This window comes from Vicia villosa, linkage group LG7, assembly GCF_029867415.1.
Source record: "Vicia villosa cultivar HV-30 ecotype Madison, WI linkage group LG7, Vvil1.0, whole genome shotgun sequence".
Lineage (NCBI taxonomy): Eukaryota > Viridiplantae > Streptophyta > Magnoliopsida > Fabales > Fabaceae > Vicia > Vicia villosa.
Genome location: NC_081186.1, coordinates 85,886,919 through 85,900,558, shown reverse-complemented (window position 1 = coordinate 85,900,558; position 13,640 = coordinate 85,886,919). Strand labels below are relative to the sequence as shown.

The 13,640-nt window shown below is 36.9% G+C and overlaps 2 protein-coding genes across 2 annotated transcripts; both read left to right on the top strand.

The window, feature by feature from the left end:
- Positions 1-5,046: 5,046 nt before the first annotated feature.
- On the top strand, positions 5,047-6,270 carry LOC131617693 (protein MAINTENANCE OF MERISTEMS-like). The gene is made up of 2 exons (XM_058888956.1): positions 5,047-5,306; positions 5,395-6,270. The coding sequence occupies exons 1-2, from the start codon at positions 5,106-5,108 to the stop codon at positions 6,145-6,147; spliced, it is 954 nt and encodes a 317-aa protein (XP_058744939.1). The 5' UTR covers positions 5,047-5,105; the 3' UTR covers positions 6,148-6,270.
- A 1,037-nt stretch (positions 6,271-7,307) lies between these two features.
- On the top strand, positions 7,308-8,245 carry LOC131617692 (dormancy-associated protein 2-like). Its single transcript, XM_058888955.1, has 2 exons — positions 7,308-7,486; positions 7,627-8,245. The coding sequence occupies exons 1-2, from the start codon at positions 7,372-7,374 to the stop codon at positions 8,001-8,003; spliced, it is 492 nt and encodes a 163-aa protein (XP_058744938.1). The 5' UTR covers positions 7,308-7,371; the 3' UTR covers positions 8,004-8,245.
- The last annotated feature ends 5,395 nt before the right edge of the window (positions 8,246-13,640 follow it).

Below are 13,640 nucleotides of genomic sequence, written 5' to 3'. Positions count from 1 at the left end.
TTCGTGGCTTGTTTTTCTCACTATTTACAACTTATCTCCTTGGTTGTGTATGAAGCTCAAGTATATACTGTTAAGTATGATGATTTTTGGACCATAAAAACTTGGTAACGACATAGATGTTTATATAAGTCCAGTAATTGATTATTTACGACTCTTGTGGGATGAAGGTGTTGAAGTTGATGATGCATATTCTAGGGTAAATTTTTAAGATGCGTGCCATGTTATTTTGCACAATCAACGATTTTCCAGCTTACGGTAACTTGGTTGGATATAGTGTCAAAGGACATAAAGTGTGTCCTATTTGTGAAGATAGTACTTATTATCACCAACTTGAGTTTGTAAAAAAGACCGTTTACCTTGGGCATAAAAAATTTCTAAAACCCGATCATCTTTATCGTAGATTGCAGAAGGCTTTTAATGGAGAGCAAGAGTTTGATGAGACTCCTAAACTTTTAAACGGGGATGAAGTTTATCAATGGCAGAAACACATTAATGTTGTCTTCAGGAAGAGAGAAAAAGGGGCAGTTGTGAAAAATATATTGAAAAAGAGGTCCATCTTCTTTGATCTTTGATATTTGTCAAGTCTTAATGTTAGACATTGTTTTGATGTGATGCATGTTAAAAAAAAATTGTGTGATAGTTTGATTGGCACACTTCTAAATATTTTAGGCTAGACTAAAGATAGTAAGACTTCCCGTCTTTATATGGAGGAGATAGGTATACGAAAACAGTTGGCTCCAATAGATAAAGGAAAAAAAGTTATCTGTCTCCAGCATGTCACAATCTATCTAAAAAGGAAAAGAAAATTTTCTGCGAGTGTTTGCAAGGTATTAAAGTTCCGAAGGTTACTCATCAAACATCAATAAACTTATATCAATGAAAGATCTCAAGTTAATTGGTTTAAAATTTCATGATTGTCATGTATTGATGCAACAACTTCTAACAGTGGATATCCGCGGGATCCTACCAAAGAATGTGAGAGTAACTATAATGAGATTGTGCTTATTCTTCAATGCCAAATGTAATAAAGTTCTTGATTTCAAAAGTTAGATGAATTAGAAGATGAGGCTGCCATAATCTAGTGTCAATTGAGGATGTATTTTTCTCCATCATTTTTTGACATTATGGTTCACTTACTTGTTTATCTAGTTAGAGAAATAAGATTTTATGGTCCAATTTATTTAATATAGATGTATCCAATAGAATGATATATGAAGATCTTTAAACGATATACAAAGAGGATAACAAGAGATTCATATATTAGTTTAATAAAAGTGTATATACTGATCGTAGCGCATCTGAGATACTTAAATTATTTTCGTACGAGCCAAAATTTTGTGTCATTACTTGGACTGCATATGACATTGGTCATTATACCTTTTATACGAAATCAAAAGATGATCGTAGTATAATGCAGAATAGTGGGGTTATGGTTGAAGCTGAATCTATGTATTTCTCTAGTTCGAAAGATAAAAATCTTGTATTGACAACTATCGCATTTTATGGTATCATTGATGATATTTGAGAGATTAATTATGTTATTTTTAAAGTGGCTTTATTTAAATGCAAGTGGGTTCCTAATAATAGTAATGGTGTACACATTGATAACTTAGGATTCACCTGGATCGACCTTAGCAAGACATCTTTTATGACTGAACCATTCATTATGGCTTCTCATAGAAAACAAGTTTTCTCTGTTACCAATCCATCAGACATATCGGGGAAATGGTCAATCATTCCCCAAGGAAAACACATTCCTCTTAGTGATGGATGTCTTGATATTTTGTCCACACATTCCTCTTGTTCTGATAAATTTTAGGATGTTTGTTATGGTACAATTGAATATGATACAATTGTGTGATATTATGAATATGATACAATTAATATTATTCTGAAAACTTTATCACAAACGTGAGTTTTATTTTCTACTGTGATATGGTGCAAAATAATACATGTTAAAAAATGGGATTAATTATAAAAGCATGATAATATTTGTTAATTAAGAGAAAATTTGACAATTGTTATAGTGATAACCGTTAAAATATCTCGCATGCTATCCAGAAAAAAATCAAAACGACGCAACTGGGAATAAAACCTAGGACCATTAAATTTATCACAACGGTCTTTTGGAAAACCGTTGTGATAGGAAGCACGCTTTCCAATTTATTACAATGGCTACTGGGTCGTGATTGTAAGTATCATATATTCAACGACACTCTACATAACAATGCCTAGGCCCGCGTTGTTATATATCTTTCCCAACCGTTGTAAATTAGGTTTTCCGTAATAGTGTAACAAAAAGCGTTGTCTAAAGTGCACTTAAGCGCGCTTTTAACAAAAAGCATTACCTAAAGTATACTTAAGCCAACGCATTTAAGAAAAAGCACTACCTAAAGTTCACTTATACCAGTGCTTTTAGTAAAAAGTGCTGCCTAAAGTGAATTTAAGCAAGCGCTTTTAACAGAAAGCACTGACTAAAGTACACTTAAGCCATCATTTTTAACAAAAAGCGTTGCCTAAGAATTACCTATGCTAGCGCTCTTACACTAAAAAAAGCACTGCATATACCTGTAGCAGTGCTAGAAGGAAAATGCTTATTAGTAAGAAAGTATGAATGCAAGAAAGGCAAGAATTAAATCTCAGCCACTCATTACTACCACCACCCCATGATCTCTATTAAAAAAGAAATTAAATTTAAAATTAATTTAAAATTATCCTCTAAAACAATGACAAGTGTTCATTCTTGCATTTCTTATTCAAATCATTCTTATTATATAGCATTACTCGCGCTAGAATAGACAACGCTTAAAAGAGCCGCCTAACGTTAAAAAAAGGAATTGTCTAAAGTCTTATTTGGCATAGTGCAAACAAAGCACCTTCTTCATCTTCTCCATTAAACAAATCAGACTTGAACAAAGAAAAGAAAGGAGGAAGGAACCCAAATGAAACTAGAATAAAAAAACTCGAACAAAGCTCGAATAGAGAAACTTGAAACTCATACCACTAATGTTTTTGGCTCTCTCTTTACGTTTCTGGCACGTATATACTCTCTTCATGATAGTAACAGTAATGTTGTTATTGTTGTTGTTAAGATATTTAAGATTTAATATTTTTTTTTTGGACTACATATTTAATGTTGTCGGATAATTGTGGCATTCACGTCAAATGATTGTTATAGGATTGATTTAAGGGAGCATGTTGTTAGTTAGTCAATCTTAGTTTGCTAAGAAGTTCGCTATATGTCAGGTTATGTAGTTACAACTAACTTCTATATGGTTACCACTACTTTTGTATGTGATTACTACTCGTTGTGAATGTGGGTACCCTAATTCTATATGTGATTACTATTTGTTCCGTAAGAGATTACCACTAGTTTTATACGTGGTTACTGGGAACTCTGTATGTCGTTATTAGCCAAAATAACTAAGTTAGTAGTATGAGAGAAATTCTTTGGCCACCTCCCTATCTTCTAGTCCACCTCTGGTGAAAACCCCATTATACCCCTGACTTCAGAAATGAACTTCCGAAATGCATGAAAAAGGTGTTTTCGGAAGTTCATCTCCGAAAGCGCCTTTTTTTTTGAAAAAAATGTCTTATTTCGGAAGTTCATTTCCGAAACTACAATTTCGGAAATGAACTTCCGAAATAAAACGCGTTATGCAGATTAAGCAGAACTCTCCCCCTCCCCCAAATCATTTACCCTAATCATCATCAAACACTTCCATAGGCGAAATTTCTGCAGAAGCAAGTGTGAAGTAGCCAAACTCTTCTTCCAAACTCAACCAAACTCATCATTAAACACTAATTGGTAAGTTTATCATTGTTTTTTCAAGTTTTAGATCTATTTGATTAAACTATATTAGGGTGTTTAGAATCTGAAAAAATGACATTAAGATAGCTTAGTACTGATATTAGGATGTTTAGTAGGCAAAAAAATGGATTTGGTTTAGGTTTTTGGGTCTGCCATTGGAGGTTGCAGAGAAGCTCTGCGTGGGGGTGTTTCGGAAGTTCATTTCCGAAAACACCTCCATCCCAGTTTTCGGAAATGAACTTCCAAACTGTACCAGAAGTTAATTTTTTTTTTGTTTTTTCATTTGTCTCGCATATTAATCGATTTCGATTGTTTACAGGATCATGTCAGACCAGCCAACACGCATCAGACAGGGGAGAGAGTCCCAGACTGCGTCGGCTAGACGCGAGCGGGCGGCGGCGCAGCTGGCGTCGACCCAGGGACAGGGGCAGGGACGGGGACGCCGTGTCCGCGTTCCACAGGACTTGGTGGAGAGTTCATCTGCTTCAGGCTCTAGGAGTAGGCTGGCTCGGGTATCTTCTTCCCGCCAGCGAGAGGAGGAGGATGAGAATGAGGAGGAGGAGGAGGTCATACCGGATGTTGACCCTCCAGTCGGGGAGGAGGAGGAGCAGGAGGAGCAGGAGGTGGATAGCTTTCCGGGAGGGCCTTTTGACACTTCCCTGCTGATTCACTACCAGGATCACGTCGCTCGGCGGATCTGGGAAGGAGAGGTATTTTTTTAACTTAGCCGTTTATTTGTCACCATTTTTTATAATTTTACCGTTTATTTCTCGCTTATTTGTTTTTTTTATAACAGGAGAGAGAGCCGCTGAAAATGGTGAACCACGCCCGCAAGATTTTCGGTCTGTTTAAACCAGCAGCTGAGTGGTTTAACGACCATGTGCGAGGTTCAGGGCTCAGCGGGCTCTGCATGACGGGGTATACCACCATCAGCACCGGCATGCAGGGGGCATTTGTGGAGCGCTGGCACAAGGAGACGTCCTCTTTCCACTTGCCGGTTGGGGAGATGACGATCACCTTGCATGACGTGCAGTGTCTTCCCAACCTGCCGATTAGGGGGCCGCTGTTGACCCACTCTAAGATCCAGAGGGTGGAGGCCATTGAGTGGATGACGCTCTACTTGGGCATGGAGCACGAGGTTGCTCACTTTGAGTGTGCCACGACATCTGGGCCTCATATCCGGTTCACCACACTGAGCACTTATTTTGAGCACCACCTGGACGCGGCTGCCGAGGCTGAGGGTGACGAGCTGTTCACAGAGTATCACCGCGGCTGCGCTCTCCGGTGCTGGTACATGCATGTGGTAGGCGCTGCATGCTTTGTGGACAAGAGCGCCAGGTACGTCGACGTGACCTACCTCCGCTATTTCATGGACCTGGATACCGTTCACCAGTGGAACTGGGGGGCAGCTACTCTGGCATATCTCTACCAGAAGCTGAATGAGGCCTCCAACTGGAGGACGAGGCAGCTGGTCGGATCCTGCACTCTGCTTACGGTACGTTTGATTTTAACACATTCTCGTATTTATTTTTTTATTTATGTTTCGTATTTATTTTTAATACATTATCGTATTTGTGTTTCAGAGCTGGATCATCTCCTACTTCTCCCGCATCCACGGCTTCCACATCGATCCTGCGTACGTTGACGCCATGCCCAGGGCCGCCAGATACGACCTCCAGAGGGGGAACGATGCGGTGGGACCATACCGCCTGTACCTGGACCGCACGATGCACGACGACGTCACCTGGAGGCCGTTCGCCGACTATGCTCAGGTTGTCCCCTTCGACGGGGTTGCTCTATATTCAGGCTGGTTGGCATGCGGGACCGGCATCATGGTCCGGTATCTCCCGGAGCGGTGCATGCGGCAGTTTGGGTTCGTGCAGATCATACTCAGGTCACCCTTCGAGGCTGCTCCTGACACAGTGACCAGAGTGCAGCTCACTGCCATATGGGAGGAGTGGCAGCATCATGTGGTACCGGAGGAGTACCGTCGCATGCGGGTCACCCAGGACTGGCACAGTGTGGAGGGGTACGTCACATGGTTCTACCGGGTGTCCCATCCTCTCTTGAGACCCGACGTTCCCGGCGCTCCTAGGCCAGCACACGAGGAGATCCTGGAGAACCGGCAGGCGGAGGATGACCACGCCATCGATCTCCTTCCGATCTGCCAGCGGATAGAGATGCTTGGGCGGGACGCGTTGCATCGAGGTGTCATTCATCAGGGCGGACCAGAGGCAGTCGCCGTGATGGAGATGATCGTCACTGATGCGGGCCGTGCGGCGGGGTACAGGCGGCAGAGGAGGGCCCAGGGTGAGCGGGTTAGGCACACCCAGTAGTGGTGGGGTTTATTCATTTTTTGATTTTGGATTGTATATTTAGCACACTATTTTTATTTATTTCGGTTTGTATATAATATTTTCATATTAGTATTTTTTTTTGTTTATTTATCATATTAGTGTTTTCAGTCTATCTATTGTTTATTTTATTTGCCGGTAACGTTTAATTAAAATGCGGTTGCGTTTAAGAAAAAACATAAAAAAAAAACACAGTTTCTGCATAATTCGGAAATGAACTTCCGAATTCACCCCCCATGAGGTGTTTTCGGATGTTCATCTCCGAACGCACCCCCCATGAGGTGTTTTCGGAGATGAACTTCCGAATCAAGGAAATTTTTTTAAAAAAAAAAGCGCTTCGGAAGTTCATTTCCGAAGCAGAAGTAGTTTGGAAATTTCGCTGGGGGTGACCCCCCATAGGGAGGTGGGTAAAGAAATTTTCGTAGTATGATCATAATGTAACTCATATTTGTAAAATTACCAAAGCATAATTGAATATAATCCTCATTTTAATCTTCTCAATTCTCTCTTTACTTTATCTTCTCCTTATTTCTGAAGACTAAGAAAACTATTGCGCTAACAAACATATATCTTCTCAAAACTCATACACATATTACACAATATTTTCTTAACTATGTATGTTTGATGAGGAGCATGTTATGTATTGTATTTTCCTTTATTTTATATTTTTCCTAGTATTGTAGTTCTTAATTTATCCTTTTAAGTAACGTTTAATGAAATATTAAGCTACAGCATAGGAATAAAACCGAGAAAAATGTTGGAAGAAATATTAACCTACAGCTTAAGAAAAAAATTGAAAAAATAAATAATGTTGGGAAGAATTCAAGTTAACTTTCACAAACAGCTGTCCACTATGAAAAGATTAGACTTGGCAACATGTACTACACTCAAAATAGTGTGGGGATAATTTGGTATGTATCTAAGTATCTGCATGAGATGGCACATAGACATAGGACGGCCAATAAATGCAATGCTTCAATATTTCCCAGTCTTTGATCTTACTATTCAAAATGTATATCAAGATTCAATTTACTTCACAATTTTAAGATAAGAGATTGAATTAATAAATACCAGCTACCAAATAAAGTTCCGTATTGATCACTCCTTCCCCTCATTATATATATAGCACACACTTTCTTACTATTTTTCTCATCGTTTACCACAACATTCTGCAACTGATTCAATTTGTCTAGTTCAATTTTTAAAATGGATTCGAAAAGATTAGTAATCCATATCATAGGGCTGTTGGCTTGGGTTGTTCTTATCTCCTCAAAGGTGTCAGCTAGGGTCTTCACTGAGACTTTCTCTAACACCAAAAAGGGTGAGTTATACAGTATTTTTCTTAATGTTAGAGATTTAATTTTTTATTTAGAAATACAAGTGAATGTCAAAAACCATAAAGTAGAATTAATAAAAATTTATACTATATTGTATTTTATTTATACTATATTGTATTTTCAGATGTTGATAATATAAATGAAAATAAAGTCAGTTATGGAAATGTAGGCTACGGAAATTTTGGTGGTGTTTATCCAGGTAATGGCGGTTACCTGGATAATGGTGATGGATATTATGAAGGTTACCCCAATAATGGTGGGTTTTATCAGGGTAATGGTGGTTATGGCGGAGGTTATCCGATTAATGGTGGTGGTTACCCTGGTAATGGTGGCTATGGTGGTGGTTACCCGGGTAATTTTGGAGGAAACAATGGTAATGATTTGCTCGGTAACATTGGTGGTATTATTGGTGGTATTGTGGGTAATATTGGTGGTCTTCTTGGAGGTCGCCGTGGGGGTGCCGCAGTTGTTGGGCAAGCTAAGGACAACACTCGTAACTAATAGTATTATAATTTAAGATACACCTTCATAGTAATAAATCTCATAAATAAAATAATGCTGGTAGATTATGATAGGATTTTATTGTCAACAATCTTTGTTGTTATTTTCAATCTTGCAGAAATATAGTATTAAGATTTTTATGTGAAATCATGTATAAATACATCATCACTGTGTATATGTGATGATGATTTATTTTTCAACAAATGAAAGTGTGGAATGCATTATCATGTGATATATAAAAACCGCTGTTGCTTTGTAACAAAAAACTAATATTTATTGTAGTTGCTACTTAGCGATCATGTTATAACCATTAGGTGAATTCAGTTTTATGTATAAATATGAGGAAAACAAAGACAAATTTAAAAATGTAAGCAACCTCCTTTATTTGCCTTTTTTCAAAGGTGAGTGACCACAAGTACCACGTCAATATAGCATATAAAAAAGATTATTGTTTGCTTTCATTTTTAAAAAAAAGTTGTTGATCTTTAAATATCAACATCTTGTTTATATTGATGCATAAAAACAAATAATGAGAATAACTTCACATTTTTCCTCAATTTTGTCCTTTTTTTATCCCAATATACATACTATTCTATATGTTTAATCATATTTTTTTCTCTTATTTTGAACAATTAATGTCATGGTATGTTCCAATATGACAAAAATGTGCAATTGAGTTGGTGACAATAAATGCATTGAAATAGTCCAAATAGAAAGTGGAGTATTAACTGAGCATTTATAAAGACCTTGATGCATTGAACTCAACAAAAGGACTAGATAGGATAAAGTGTCACATGGACTAGTGTGATAGTCTCAAACATTATGCCACTTGTCTCAGCCATACAAACCTTAGTGGGCATAGGTGTAGAGGCGCTTGTAGGCATGAGGATTATTGCTCTTGATTTTTTGGTCTCTACTAAAATTTTGAATTTTGAATTTAAGAATATGCAACACTTCATAAAGTGGTGCATATGGTGACTATAGATGAACCATTACAAACTTATGCTGAAAAAGTGTTGTTTCATCAAGAGTTAAAAACCAGTGAAACAATACATGCATGACCTATAAATACATTATTCAGAATTAGAAAATCATTCATTGAATTCGTGCATCCTCTTCATTATGCCAGACACTCTGCCTTGCATTCAATTTTTTCGCCAGTCTTTTGCAGAATCGATTAAGAGGCTAAATTAGCATGGGTATTCTTGCATTCCAAACTCTAAGATAATTAAGAGAGTGATTGAAATACTTTTAATAAAAGTGACTCCATTCAAGATTCATACCTGGATCCATTTATCTTTACCGAAATTTTTAACAATCTTAAAAGTATTTACACAATTGCTTCAAACGCTATAGTTTCAAGCATCAAAGTGATGAGAGGAACTTGTCAAGTTGGATCGCTTTGATGGAACCAACTACACTAAATGGCAAGACAAGATGACATTCCTATTGATTGCCCTGAAGGTTCATTATGTCTTAGATCCTGACATAACACTGATTCCTTAACCAACAGAGAATGACTCTGAAGAACTCAAGAAGGAGCGCAAGAAACATAAGGAGGAAGAACTGCTATGTTGTGGACTTATTCTGAATACGCTGTCTGATCGTCTAGACGATCTATATATGGATAATCCGTCTGCAAAATAAATCTCGAAAGCACTCGAGTTTAAATTCAAAGCCGGGGGGGAAGGTACAAAGAAGTTTTTAATTTCTAAATATTTTGTGGAAAACCACGACACTATGCTCGAGATTGTAGGCACCACAAGAGCTTTTATATCAGAACATACTGCGTGTAATCTCGATCATAGTGTCCAGGATTTCCACAAACAAAACATCCGCTTTTCGAACCATTCTGACTGATGCAATTCCTTAACTTGTTATGTTCCTTTTTTATTCAAGTTGACTCTTTCTTCCATCGTGTTTCTTCTTTCCTTTGGCGGTCACGTCATTGGCTTTTGAAAGACCCCCATATTCTTATTTCTCCCTGTACTTCGATTCCCCCTCGATTCGAAGATGTTATTGGATTTTATCCAAAGAGATGTCCTCAGAACTGTGCAACAACTTCTTTTTATAGCCTTTCCAAGAAGGTGGTAATTTTGCAATGATTGCACAAACTTGAAAGGTATCAGGGATGTCTATTTTCACAGCTTTTATTTTATTCACAAGGACTTGGAACTCGTACACTTGGGGAAGAATGGGCTTGGAGTCTATAAATTTAAAATAAAAATATTTAGAAATTCAAAACTTCTCCGTACCTTCTTCTTCTGCCTTGAATTTAAATTCAAGTGCTTTACAGATTTATGTTCCAGACGGATTATCTGTATAGAGGTTTTAGAGAAGATCACACAATGTATTTAGAATATGTCCACGACATAGCAGATCGTCCTTGTTACATTTCTTGAACTCCTTCTTGAGTTCTTTAGAGTCATTCTCTGTTGGTTCGGGAAACGGTGTTAAGTTAGGATCTAAGATATAGTGAAATTTTAGAGTATCTGGTGTAGTTGGTTCCATTAAAGCCATCCAACATGACAAGGTCCTGGTCATAACTTTGATGCGTGAAACTGCAGTGTCTGAAGCCAATGTGTAAATACTTTAAAGACTTTTAGAAATTTTGATAAAGTTCAATAGATCCATCTATGAATCGTGAATGGAGTCACTTTCATTAAAATTATTTCAAACACTCTCTTAATTGTCTTAGAGTTTGGAAAGCAAGAATATACAACATAATTCAACCTCTCAATCGATTCTGCACAAGACTGGTGTAGAAATCCAATGCAATGAAGAGTGTGTAAAATAATGAAGAAGAATTACGAATTGACTAAATTATTTTCGAATTCTGAATATTATATTTAGAGACCATGCATGTGTTGTTTCATAGGTTTGTAACTATTGATGAAATGACACCTTTTCAACATAAGATTGCAATGGTTCGCCTATGGTTATATCATGCCCCACTTCATGAAGGGTTGTATATTTTGAATTCGAAATTCAAATTTTCAGTAGTACGAGACATATTTAAATGCAACTTCCACTGGTAGATGTTTAGTGCAAAATCTAACCAAAATTTCCTTCATACTGATTAAAGGCAAATTTCAATGGTGGATGTTTAGTGCAAAAATAGATCAAAATTCCTTGTGACACATTTGAAAGGAATTTCCACTTTTGTCTATGGAACACTTATCCTCTTTAACTTTGTCATATTTAAACACACATGAGCATTAATTGTTCATTAATTTCCAATATTGTTTTTCTAGTGCGAGGGATATCTATCAAAATTTTCTCATTGATATTCGTGGCTACAATGGACGGCAGCCATGAATCCCAAATTTTTGTCGATTAGGAAAGTTCATGTTGCACCATGTATGCATATCTGCTTATCAAGTTGAATTTTATAAAGAGAAGTGACCTGCCCTCGGGGCTTTGTTGACTTAATGGTCACCATCTAATTTTGCAACTGTTTTACTTTGAGGTTGTAGTGGTTCTAACCATTTCCAGCTCTAATTTACGATAGTTTGTCAACTATTACACAAGATAATTGCCAACTATCACAAATAATAGAAATTTGCCTTTAATCGGTCAGAAGGAAATTTTGGTCAATTTTTGCACTAAACCGTTCTATTTTTTTTAGAGTTCTATTATTTGTTCACAATTATTTAGGACAGTTTATATTTTTGTAAAGTTAAGTTTAAAACTAGAACTCTCAAATGGCTAACAAGATTATGGAATTGAAAAAATATTATTTGGCACGGATACTATACTATAAGGGTGGGCAATTTTCCGCTTGTGGTTTAGGCCCTGCTTTTTGTATCTCTTTTTGAGACCTTTTGGTCAATAATATATCTCTTGCTTTCTGGAAAAAAAAAAAAAAAAACTATAAGGGTGGAATTGAAAAAAAAAAAAAAGATTATAGAAGAAAATAGAACTCTCCCAAATGGCAAGGGTGAATTACCTCTAACTCTTAATTTAATGTTTGTGTAGTATTTCAATTTTAAAGAAGAAAATATTGTAGAGGTTTTGAAAACCATCTAAAAATAATTTCAGTTAGAGAAACTTTTATAGTGAATTTTTTAAAGTTTCAGTCCCAGTCCTTTAAGTATGAACAAAAATGGTGTGTGTTTTGAGAAGACAGAGAAATTAACTCTTTAAAATTAGTTTTACTCTAAAGAAAAAAAAAAATGGATTGATTTTCTCAATTATGTTGAAAATTCACGAAAGTCAAAACCGTCACAATTTGCAACCTGCTATAGTTGTGTGTTTACTATCAAATCCAAGGCCACAACTCAACCATTTTTTTAGTGGGTGATTTTTGAAGATGGAGCTCAGACTAAACTACTGACATTATAGTTATAGTTGTTGAGTGAAGATCCGTTTAGGAAGACGTTTTTTTAAAACAGATTTATAGCATTTTTTCATTAATGTAAGTGCCATGTTGATTTGAAGATTGCCTTTTGCAAAGTTTTTCTTTTTAACCCTATAAAATTCTTAATATATATTTAAAAGATTTGATTTTTCACTAAATATTAACAAGGCTTTCTTAAAAATAAAAAATATTTGATAGCAAATAATAATATAAAAAAAAAAAATCAAACTAATGTATACAGCTGCACTCTATAAAAACTTTAGAGTGGACCATCTGCACCACTCTCTATATAGTGCGGGGATTATATAGAAATCGAATTCCTTCTTTGTCTTGCCTTAATAGAATCATGAAAAAAACTTGTGTTTCTATCCCCTTCATGCATCCACAATTGCCTAGATTTCAACCTAAGCATACATTCTTTCACTTGTAACAAATTCCAAAACTCCTTAGAAGCCTCTCTCCTCTTATCCACCACCTCTTTCACCATATCACCATTAACCTCCAACAACCTATCATCCAACTCTTTAATGTTGTCCACCTCCTCTTTGACCTTCAAATCAATCCCACCGAAAACCTCCCTATTCCACTCACGAAGGCGGCCTTTCAAACTTTTGAGTTTTTCAAACAAAACAAAATCCCCTCTTCCATTGAAACTTAACTTCCCCCATTCCTCCTTAATAAAAGACTTGAACTCACTATGCTTGAACCACGCATTATTAAATTTAAAAGGTTTAGGCCCCCAATCCATCACCCCTATGTTCAAACGAATAGGCGCGTGATCCGATATATCTCTTTTCTCAATTCTTTGGTCCACCACCCCCCATAAATCAAGTAGTCTCCTTGAAACCAAGAATCTATCAAGTCTACTCATGGCCTTCCCGTTATCTTTAAACCACGTGTACTTCCCTCCCACACAAGGAATATCCACCAAGTTCATGTTTTCCATGAATTCGCGGAACTCCAACATACCTCGAGAAAAAGATAGAGGACCTACACCGAACCTCTCTTCCCTTCTCACAATTTCGTTAAAATCTCCAACTACACACCACTCTTCATTAACACTCCTCCTTTTTCTCTCCAATAAAGACCTCCAAACATGCCTTCTTTCCAACGAGCAACACGGAGCATACACGTTCACGATATTATAACACTCACCTTTCCAAAAGAAATTAACACCCACAAACCCTTTTCCTCTAAAACTATAATTAAGGGATAACAAATCCTTCCTCCAAAGAATCACCATACCACCTGCCACTCCTAAAGAATTTGAGGCAGTC

What these genes read in the sequence shown, in the direction of transcription:
- LOC131617693 (XM_058888956.1), top strand. Translation starts at nt 5,106, where the DNA reads ATGCATGTGGTAGGCGCTGCATGCTTTGTGGACAAGAGCGCCAGGTAC. An exon ending in GATCCTGCACTCTGCTTACG is followed by an intron (nt 5,307 to 5,394) that starts GTACGTTTGATT and finishes TTTGTGTTTCAG; the next exon opens with AGCTGGATCATCTCCTACTT.
- LOC131617692 (XM_058888955.1), top strand. Translation starts at nt 7,372, where the DNA reads ATGGATTCGAAAAGATTAGTAATCCATATCATAGGGCTGTTGGCTTGG. An exon ending in TTTCTCTAACACCAAAAAGG is followed by an intron (nt 7,487 to 7,626) that starts GTGAGTTATACA and finishes TTGTATTTTCAG; the next exon opens with ATGTTGATAATATAAATGAA.